Source organism: Aythya marila (genome assembly GCF_965140915.1).
Source record: "Aythya marila genome assembly, chromosome: Z".
In the NCBI taxonomy this organism is placed as follows: Eukaryota; Metazoa; Chordata; class Aves; order Anseriformes; family Anatidae; genus Aythya; species Aythya marila.
Genome location: NC_139080.1, coordinates 43,405,849 through 43,417,227, shown reverse-complemented (window position 1 = coordinate 43,417,227; position 11,379 = coordinate 43,405,849). Strand labels below are relative to the sequence as shown.

Sequence of the window (11,379 nt, the reverse complement as noted above, 5' to 3'; positions counted from 1 at the left end):
AAACTGTGAATATTTACCAATTTGGGGCTGAGATTTGTAAAGAATTCTCGGAGTATGAAGTGGAAGGAAGAGGCTAAGGGGAATATGATACTGGAGACTACTACTTTAGATGTAGTGGGGATTATGGAATAAAATATGCTGCTGGGTGTTACTGAATAGGATTTGCTTCAGTTGTAGATATTCTCAGTGAATTCCCATATTGCTTTTAAAACTTGACTTGAATGGTCTTCGGATGGTAAGTAAAAATTCAGCTTGCTTAAAAATCACGGCTTGCAAATGGCTTAAAACCAGTTTTAACTCAAAGGTGTTAACCAGTTTAATGAAACAAAACTGTAACAGGATATAAAAGAGAAAAGTTGACCGAAGTGTGAAAATCTAAAACTTTTAACAACTTAAAACTTCCAGCAAAGCAGTTTTGTTGGCAGTAACTGAATTATATTCTTCACACATAAGAGTTCACTGTCCAGTAACCTTGTCTCTTATTTTGCCAGTAAGTAGATTGATAAAATAATGCTGATGCATGCTACTGGGAAAAGTTCAAGAAAGTCTCTTGGTTGGCTGGCCTGTGCCTCTGGATCAAAGTCTCAGATCCAGCAGCACAGAGTAGTAAATAAGTAAATAGATTAAAATAGAATATCCTGGTAAGATAATCTTTGTATAATCAAAACCTATTCAAATACATGTAGTTTGGATACAAAATTATTATTACTTTATTTTCTAGTCAATTATAATAAACCCATATGGGAACTAATCTTCACAGTGACTTCTATTTCAGTGGGTAGCTTTCATTGCATTTGAGTAGAAGGCTATGACTGGGAAGTCATGGGAAGTAGTTTCTGTAGAATAAGTACTACCTGTTTACAATGACTTTCACAATAGCTGTTTGTTAGGTGGGATCTTCACAGTAACTAGTCCGACTTCATGATAATGCTGTGCTTTACTGGGATCTTGCCTTAAAAAAGTGAGACCCCGTGTCATTCAGAAGGTAGGTATTTTCATGAATACAATGCATAACATCCATAATTCTACTGTCAAATGAAAGGATGAAGGTGAGGTGAGCAATGCTTTTTTAACAAGCTTTACCAAGACACTAAAACAATGAATTTAACTTGCACGAATGTGTTCCTGAAGCGTGCATTTTACCTATGCGAGTAAGAGACACTATAGTTGAAGTTGAATTCCATTGGAATTCAAGAAAAGATATTTGTTCTGTATTATACCAATAAGCCCTTGCAGTAAGTTTATTTCTTAAGGTATAATCAATATTTATCAAATGGTAACAACAGTAACTTTTTTAAAAGTATTGGAAGAACAGTGAGCCATCTTTTGCACGAGGAATTCTAGTTTTGTCAGAAAACAACTTAAAAACATCAGGAGGTGGGGCAAGATCCATAGGTGGGTTAGTTCTCGTTACCTCTTTAACAGGGAAAGATTACACCTGGGAATGTGTCAGCAAGATGGCTAGTGTTGTAAATGATGTAGACCAATTCTTTTGTTCAGTGCCTGTGTAATAAAATAACCATCTCACTTCGGAACTGAGCTGGCAGGCAGCTGGATCTCCGCCTTTACAGATAAGCCTGTGTGGTTTAAGATGATTCTACCCTTCTTGTATTTAATGTATGAACAAATACTGCTATTGGGAACTAACATTTCATTTTTATTTCCTCAATATAATACTGCAAAATGCTCCTAAGTGCTTTTTGTAGTTATGTACAGCATTTACACAGCATGTTACAAACTGCTAGGCACATATTCTTGAGGAGGTAGCGTGTGTATCTTCTATACTTGAACTCATGTCTGAGGCAGGAAAAGCAGTTTCTAATTCCAGATGTTTCCTCCCCAGTTTTTGCTGCCTTTGTTAAAGTCATTTCAAAATAAGGACAGAAAAACTTTTATCCAAATAACTTGAGCTAAATATAAATAACCTGAATTGTGCCTACCCTGAACACATTATCTCTATTAGAGTCTTAATTTGGGCAGGTAAATGAAACATGTACAGAGACTGTTCTGTGACCTCCCGCTATACACATGCACAATCTTAGTATATCTGGGGGAGCTGTTGTATGTGGTAAGAGACCTGATACGTGTTGAGCAGGATTTTTTGTTAATACTGGCTAATTTGTGAGCACAATATAAACACAGGACACGCAGATCTGAAATCTGGAATTGAACTGCTTAAAACAATTGAAAACAACCAAGTTTCTTTTTTGATTTGAGGGTTTAAATCATGTTTGTGACAGGATGCAATTGCTTTCCTGTCTCCTGTAGTGTCCTTGATCTAGTTTATTGCAGCTGGAAAAAAAAGGCCTAAGTCTTTACTTAACAGATGATGTACTAGAAAAGCACTTTGCTTGTTAATGGTGTATTGGGAAAATACAAAGACTGAATTAAAGGCAGAGGTACCACAAGAGGGTGCCATTTCTTTTATTTGTCATACTTGACTAAACTTATATTCTGACTAGTCACTAGGTATCTGAAATGTGAGGCTGTTAAGCACCCAGGCATCTCTTGCACTTTGCTTCTGAGAGCTTCTGAGAGTTTGCAGTGCTCATTTATAGCACTGATCAAAGCACAGCAATTTGCATGGTAAGCCACAAAGCGCTTACTGTTAATACAAAATGATAAAGCAAACGCTTTTCAACTAGTTAACCAGGTAAAAATTACTCCAAAGATGCTTTGAAGCATGAGTTGTGTGATTCATCAATCTTATATTCGGTATCTTCACTGGTTGACGCATCCAGTATTTTATCCAAGGTTACACTTTTTATATGAAAGCCAATATGATGCTCCTTACACTTTATTTCTGAAGCTTTCCAGACAATTGTATTTTGTACATTACCCCACAACTGTTACCTGTTTTTTTTTTCCCCTTACATTTTCCAATTTGGGGTTCAGTGCATGTACTGAAGATCTGGTGAAGTTGCCAGCCTCCTCACTGCCCTGGGGAGGCTGGTAAGGACACAAACACAGAAGTTACAACTTGTTAAAGACCTGGCAGTGAGACAGTGGCAATGTCAGGCATGAAATTTCATCATGCATGTTACTTTTATACTAGTAAGAAAATAAATATACTGCGTTTAACAAAGCTGTACATTATTCCATCATTTAATAGAAGATGTGCCTTTCTCATGTTCGACAGTAAAAATTAAAAAAAAATAATAATAATTCTTGGATGCAACCCTTGATGGGATTTTCAAAAGCTGGCTCTGCTTAGATTCTAATACACATTTCAACTTGATATGGTAAGGAATTCAAACATTGCTGACAGTTTTTTAAAAGTTCATATTGCGTGTGTTTTAAATAGCATTTTAAAATTATAAAAATATCAAGAGTAGTGAACCATCTCTTAACATTCTAACTCAAGTATTGGGAAAAACAAGTTGCTTTGATTAATTAAAATGTTTTATAACCCTGGTATTGCCAGGTGAATTTCTGCATTTGTAGTTTTGGAACTTACTCTGGAAAAGCCTTACCCTGAAAAAATGGCTTTCTCAATCTCCATCACTATTTCAGGAAGAGATTTTTCTAGACTGACAGTAATAAAGTTTTCTGGTGCTTTAGGAGGCTCTAGAGTGTCAAACTGAGACTTGAGTAGTTCCAGTGGCATGAAGTGTCCTCTCCTCTTCTCCAGGCGGCGAGCAATGAGCTCTATAGGACCATCCAGATGAACAAAGAGGATCTTCAGTGCTACATTTTCTCCTGGTTTCTCTGGCTGGTTGCTTTCAATTGCAGATACTCCACTAACTAGTACACGTCTATACATTTTCTTCAGTGCTGAACAGGCCAGAACAGCATCTTGGCTAGATGATTCTTCTCTGTCAAATAGAAAAAAAATATGTCACAGGAGACAAACCTTTTACCCTTGTAGAGAACAACCTTGGGTGTATTGGTAGGCAAACCAATGCCACCTGCTTCCAAGTACTTGCAATTACATGTTGGCATTAGGCCCTGTTGAAGTAGACTTGATTTTGGAAAGTTTCTGGAGCTAGACAGAGGCCTTGGGCTAGCATGTGACAAAAAGTGATGGAACTAGCATAATAATCTAGAAACATCTCTCAGTAAATTAACCCCCACTCTAACAAGGTATGACCAGCTGGTGCGCACACACTAGTAATTGCTACTGCATAAAGCCAGAGCAAGAAGACCTCTAGGGAATACGATGCTGAGGAAGCTGGTGACACTTCGTCAGAGTAACTTTTGAGATGCTTTACGTATGCAAGGTAATTCCCTACACTCTGGGAAATACGAGGCTGATGGTACACAGCGTTTGGTGTGGTTTGTTTCCTCTTCAACCTGCCCCTAGATGATCAATCCCATGATCCACGAAGGGACATGGTATACATGGAGCAGGCTGTAGGCAAAGGGCAGTTGGTGGCCGTGTTAATCACCCTCTTCCTATTTGCAGTAAAAGTGCAAGCAGGTGAAATGCACCATCACCACATGGAGGCAATTGTAACCAGACAAATATGGTGTGATGAGTCACAGCCTTAACTCGCTATGGTAAGTGCCAATCTTGATGGCTTTTGGCAGGCATCTTGCCAGACTAAACCTCCCCTTCTCTACATTTCAGCTCCTAGATGCTTCTGAATAGGTAGCAGCTTGCTCAAAGGTTGAGTGCCAGCAGTTCAGCAGACTTCTGCCCCATGAACTCTCAAACTCTCAAAATCCATTCTTCTGTTTCCAACCTATTTAAAAACTAAACACCTGATAATGGTGATAACTCAAAAAGGACGAGGAGGTGGAGTGCAGTAAAATCAGCATTTAAGCTTTAGTGCTGTCTGGAAATTCACAGAACAGTTGAGGTTGGAAGGGGCCTCTGGAGGTCATCTGGTCCACAAGCAGGGCCACCTACTGCAGGTTGCCCGGGACCACATCCAGACAGCTTCTGAATATGGACAGAGTCCACGACTGCTGGGCAGCCTGCTGACAGCACTCAGTCACACGCACGGTTCCTCTTTAAGTTCAGAAGAAACATCCCATGTTTCAGTTCATGCATACTCTTGACCTGTCACTGAACGCTAAAGAGCCTGGTTCTGTCTTTACAGCCCCCTGTCCAGATAAACAGACACCTTGGTGAAATCCCAAGCTGCCTCTAGGCTACACAGTCCCCATTCTCTTTCTTTCTATGGGAGGTGCTCCAGTTCCTTAATCTTCATGGCCCTTTGATGGACTCTCTCCAGTAGCTCCAGTTTGGAAAGCCCAGAACTGGACTCAGTACTCCAGCTGTTACCTCACCCATGCTGGGTGTAGGGAAAGGATCATGCATCCTTCCATCTGCTGTCAACACTCCTCCTAAGGCAGCCCAGGGTATTGTTTGCCTTCTTTGCAGCAAGAGCTCACCACTTGGTGTCCACCAGGACTCCCAGGTCCTTTCCTGCAGAGCTGCTTTCCAGCTGGATGGCCCCCAGCATGTAGTAGTAGCCCAGGCACAGGACTCTGCACTTCTTGTTGAACTTCATGAGATCCTTGTCAGCCCACTTCTCCAGCCTGCCCAGGTCCCCCTGGATGGCAGCAGGACCACCTGGCATATCAGACACTCCTCTCAGTTATGGGTCACCTGCAAGCTTGCTGAGGGTGTACTCTCAGACCACTAATGGAGATGCTAAGCTGCATCGGACTCAGTATTTACCCACGGAGTATACCACTAGTTACTGGCCTCCAACTAGACTTTGCACCACTGATACCAGCTTCTGAGCCTGGCCTTTCAGCCAGTTTTCAATCCGTCACACAATATACTCATCCAGCCGCTATTTCATCAGCTTCTCTATGAGGATCCTATGCAAGACAGCGTCAAAAACCTCATGGAAGTCCCAGTTGATCCACTGCTCTCCCTTCATCTACTAAACCCATAATTTCATCACAGAGGATTATCAGGTTGGTCAAGCATGACAACCCCTTTGTCAACTACTCCCATGATGACTACTCCTACCTAGTTTCTTCTTTCATGTGCCTGTGCCCAGAATTAGTTGTTTCATCACCTTCTCAGGGGTGAAGGTGAGGCTAACCAGCTTGCAGTTCCCTGCAGTTCCCCCTTCCTTTTTTCTTGAAGAAAAAGTAGTTTTACTTTTACATTTACTTTCTTCCAGTCATCAAGTACCTCTCCCAGTTGCCATGACTGTTCAAAGATCATTGAGAGTGGCATCTGCCCACTCCCTCCATGCTCATGGGTGTATCCCATCAGGGTCTGTGGATTTATGTAAGTCCATTCTGCTCAGCTATTCTTTAACCTGTCCCTCTTCTGCTGGGAGTAAAACTTCCTTGCTCCAGACTTTTCCCGCAGGTGACTGGAGCCTGAGATTGCTAAAAAAATAATTAAAAAAAAATAAAAATCAGTCTTGCTAGTAAAGACCGATAGGAAAGGCCAAGGTACAGAACACCTTCTTCATGTTGTGTGTCACTATGCTCCATGCCCCAATCCAGCAGCAGACTTGCATTTTACCTAGCCTTCCACTTACATACCTAATAGAAGCCCTACTTGTTGCCACTGATATCCCTCACGAAAGTCAGCTCCAGGTGGGCTTTGTCTTTCCTAACTTTGTCTCTGCATCCTCAGACAGTGTCTCTCCATTCTGCCAGGGTTACCTGTCCCTGCTTCTACCCTCTGTATGCTTCCTTACTATGTTTCAGTTTTGCCAGAAGCTCCTCATTCCTCCCAGGCCTCAGAATTTTTGCCTGACCTTCTTGTTGGCATGGACTGCTCTTGAGCTTGGTGCAGGTGATTTCTGAATATTAGGGAGTTTTCCTGGGCCCATCTTTCTTCAATGGCCTAATCCTACGGGACTCTTCCAAGCAGATCCCTAAAGAAGCCAAAGTAAGCTCTTCTCAAATACAGGGTTGTGTTCTTGCTTTTTGCCTGCCTTCTCCTTTCAGGAATCTAAATGCTGCCATCTCGTGGTCACTGCAGCCACTGCTTTGAGCTTCACATGCCCAACAAGCCCTTCTCTGCCTGTAGGATGAGTGAGATTCAGTAGAGCACTTCTTGTTGTCTTGTCTGTCACTGGGTCAGTATTTGTCATTAATGCTACAAACCTCCTGTATTGCTGTGGTGTTCCTGCGTGCAAATATCAGCATGGTTGAAGGCCCTGATGACCAGGGCTTGCAAACATGAGGCTGCCTTAAAGAGCCGTCTTTAGAAGCTCTTCATCTACTTGTTCTTCCTAGGCAGGAAACCTATAGCAGGCACCCTCTACGATGTCAACATATTGTCCTGCTCTTTAATCCTCACCCATAAGCCCTCAGCTGGCTCCTCATCTCTCCCCAGGCAGAGCCCCATGCATTCCAGGCGCTCTCACATAAAGGGCAACTCCTGCTCGTTGGCTTTCCAGCCTCTCCTCCCTGCATCCATCCCTCCAGTGCAGCACTGCAGCCATGCAGCCATACCTGCACCTCACCAAATGAGTTGGACCCACCTCTTCCAAGCAGATACTGATCCTCCAGCAGGGACCCATTGGCATAGAAACCAAAATGCTTTTGCCAACACCAGTTCTGCAACCAGTTGCTGGCATGCAGTATCAGTGTCTTCCTTCTTACACCGTTTTCCTTCAAAGGAGAGACTGAGCCCCCCCCACCAGCTGGGCCCCCATACCCCTAATTCCTCTTTACAAAGCAGGCTTCTTAGGGGTTTAGCGTAACACACTGAATTAAAGCAAGATGTAAATAAAGTGCTCCAGTTTAAACGCTTTTTAAAGCATTTTTAAGTTTAAGAAAATTTCCTTTGAATTATCTTTGAATAGATGAGGCAAGGTAATTTGAGCTTAGGAAGTACAAAATTATTAAAATTCATAGTTAAATAAAGAGTTGGTTACCTGATTTAAACCTCTGAATATATCTTTTAACTATCAAATGCTTAAGCATTTTGGACTGTATCTTACTATTACTAAAAATATTTTAGAAAATTTTAATCCAATTATTAGTGTATTCTGTGGCTATGCCCATTGTAAGTAGCCAATGTCAGGTTTATTATCAAACCAGATCCTTGAAATGATCTACTGACAGAAGAAAAACAACTATCATAAATGATTTTCCCAGGGATAACCCCAGATTCAAGGATTAGCTCACCCTTTGCAATTATTATGACACCTTAGATTAGTGAAAATAGAATGCTTTTACTAGCTGCAAAAGTTCTTACACTATCACATACATTTCTGTTTCAGAATACAATGAGGAAAAATACTTATTTTTGAGGTGGGGGGATTTTATCTTGTCTTTAACCTGAATTCCTTAAATGCAGAGGTTCTCTTACCTCCTTAGTATATCATGCAATGTACAAAGCCATGGAATCCTGTCCTAGAAACAAAACAAGTTAGTTCAAAATTGTTTGGGAAATTGATTTGAAAGAATCACTTTTAACATTGGGAACATTTAACTAGAGGTGAAAATTAGCATTAAAATTTATAGCAAGTTCAGTTTACATTCTCTTTCTTACTAATGTAGATATGCTACCACTGCCTGAACGCTAAGAAGTGCAAGGCATCTTATTAATATGGTATTTTTAGGGGAATAGTACTTGTTATATTACAAATACTTAGATGTATCTGATGGAAATAATATGTATTTACACATAGCATGCACCTCATAAGCCTTTGAAGGACAGTCAAATTCTCTCTCGCTTCTATTATACAATTTATTTTTACTTTTCTATTATACAACTCAAATGTTAAGTCTGCTGTAAGATAGCAGCTTTCACTGCTTGAATGGTTACTTCTTTTTCCTTATGTCTTGACATATACATACAACGCTTCAGATCAGAGTTGAGGCTTTCAGGAACTACTCCAAGGTGTCAAAACAGAGCTAAATGTACTTATGTGCAATAACTTAATTATATCATTTTTATTGCAGAAGCACTCACAAGTAAATGTACTCATAGCCACAATTTTGCAACACCTTTGCTCAGGAGATTGGCAAAGGCAGTGTGAGTGATAGGTAGTTTTCTTAGTATAATCTGATTTTAGGCCCTAAGCTCACAGCAGCATTTGTCATACCAACTGAGCATTAAACTATTGCTCCCATCTTTCAGTGTAGTTACTACTGTGTGAGTGCAACAAATGAAAACACGGATACATAAACACAACAGTTGCTGTCATTAGACAATCACTTCCTGATGGCATTCAAGCAAGCCCTTGTAATTTTGGACCACTGATGTTTCAAAAGAGTTACTTCCTCCTTGCTTGGCACCATACACCAATAACCGCTGGTCATCCAACTGTGCAGTGCCACTTTACATGTCATAATGGTTTTCATGAACTTCCAAACAAATTGAAGTATTTAATAAGTACCTACAATATTATCTTCAGTCTAAAGACACTCTTTTGAAGAGCTCTCTAGTTCAGGCTTACATGTCTAGAGATTTCCTACAAAAAGTTCAAGAGGTGTCTTGTTGTAGCTTTTCTAATTTACTCGAGACTCTGAATTTGTAAGTATTGTTTGTAAACCCAAGCTTGATCATTTTGGCATGTTTAGGCTAAACAACAGGCTGAAGGGGAGGAAACACATTTTAAGTAATTGCATATAAAACAGAAAGTTAAGGGTAGTCTTCCCAGTAGTTGAGAGTGATGTACTTCAGTAGAGAAACAGGAAGACCTTTTTCTGTCTTTGTGTTTTTAATTAAAACCAAAACCACGTAATCTAAAGTTGCAGTACTATATGCTGATGTAAAGATTTCTGATAGATCCTGAATCAGCAAACTATTTGAGCTATCAGGCATGTTTTGATTTTTTTTTTTTAATTATTATTATTTATTGCAGAATCCCTTGTAACATAAAAAGCCTCTCTCTCTTATTCACTGCAGACCTACACATTCAACCTATAGTCAGTTTATAGTCAGCCTAGCTTACATGAAACACAACCTATTTTAATGTGATTTGCTAGAGGTTTTGCAGAAAGGTCAGATTTCGCAAAGAGGTCTTGATGACTATTCTTTGACAATTCATACAAATTACCTCATCGTTTAGTGGTATTCCTGATGCCATCTTCTTTTTATTCTCTGAAGAATGGTAATCATCTGCATCATAGAATTTCCATCCCAGCTAAGAAAAAAGAAATGAATGTGGATCACTCAGCCAAAGCAGACTAGCTAACAGGGATCACAGAACTTAACAGGACGACACCCGAAAATTATTGGCCTCTTACACCACCGCGTGAATCACCATTTATGCAATGATGTTTATCCCCAAAATCAAGTCAGCTCAGTAACAGCAAGAGCTGATGGTAATGGCTGTTGTTAGTAGCCCACGCTGCACTGGTGGTGGGCACCCATTTCACGTCTGCAGACTGCACCTGAAGGTACAGCTGCCACGCCAGGTTTGGGTACCACCCGTGGGCGAGCTCTGGGCTGCCGGATGGAGTCAGAGCAGGCTCTCTGGTCAGAAGCAATGCCAAAACACCACAGAACAACCCAGTCGTACCTTCGCTGCCAAACGCGACCCAACCGTGGTCCTGCAAGAAAGCACAGCAGGTTGGTTACCTGCGGGCCCCGGGGCAGGTGTGCGTCCCCCTGCCACCCCCGGACCTGGCCCTGCCGCCCCGAGGCGCGGCGTGGGGGTGCCCCGCCGCCCGGTACCTACTTCCCCGAGCCGCTCACGCCCATGACCACCACCAGCACCATGGCCAGACCCGCCGGGACCGGGACCGGGACCGGGACCGGGACCTGGGGCCGTGACTGGGACCGGGAGCGGCCTCCCCTCCGCCGACGGCCCGCCCCCGGCTCCAGCAGGGCGGCACCGCGGTGGGGCGGTGCTGCTCGGTCCCGCCCCAGGGCAGGAGGCCGGGCCCGGCACGGCACGGCCCGCCCGGTGCTGCTTGGTGCAGTTAGTTCCTAACGCTGCCCTCGTTTCAGTTTATATCAGGCTTGTAAAGCACGCATCCGTGTCTGTTGGATGCCCCCTGGCTCATAAACCTCCGCCTCTAAGCCTTAATTCACCTCTAACCCGTGCCGCGGTCAGCCCCGCTACCCTACTTCCTTTTAGGTTTCACGGATTCACGGTTTTTTAAATGGCCAAAACCTCCCCGGCCACGGGCAGGTTGTGGCAGGAAGCGCGGCGCTGGCGCTGGTGGAAGCTGCTCCACCTGGCGGCTCCATGAGGGCACTGGAGATGTGTGCCTGCTTCACTGCCAGGCACAGCGAAACACAGCAAAACAGCACAACACAGCACAACACAACACAACACACCACAGCACAGCACAACACAACACAACACACCACAGCACAGCACAACACACCACAGCACAACACAACACAACACCCTGATGTTGCTTGTGGACCTCTTTTTTGAAATGTCACCCCAAGTATTCACGTTGTATGTCTGTGTCTTCAAAGGTTGCCTCTTGCTGTGCCGTCTCTGAAGGCAGACAGTCACCACTTTCCTATCTGGCTGGTTTTCA

General features: G+C 42.6%; 1 protein-coding gene across 1 annotated transcript; it reads right to left on the bottom strand.

Moving 5' to 3' along the window:
• Positions 1-2: 2 nt before the first annotated feature.
• On the bottom strand, positions 3-10,680 carry IDNK (IDNK gluconokinase). The gene is made up of 5 exons (XM_082783493.1): positions 10,563-10,680; positions 10,404-10,434; positions 9,939-10,025; positions 8,243-8,286; positions 3-3,815 (listed from the first exon to the last, which is right to left on the bottom strand). The coding sequence occupies exons 1-5, from the start codon at positions 10,601-10,603 to the stop codon at positions 3,470-3,472; spliced, it is 549 nt and encodes a 182-aa protein (XP_082639619.1). The 5' UTR covers positions 10,604-10,680; the 3' UTR covers positions 3-3,469.
• Between the last annotated feature and the right edge of the window lie 699 nt (positions 10,681-11,379).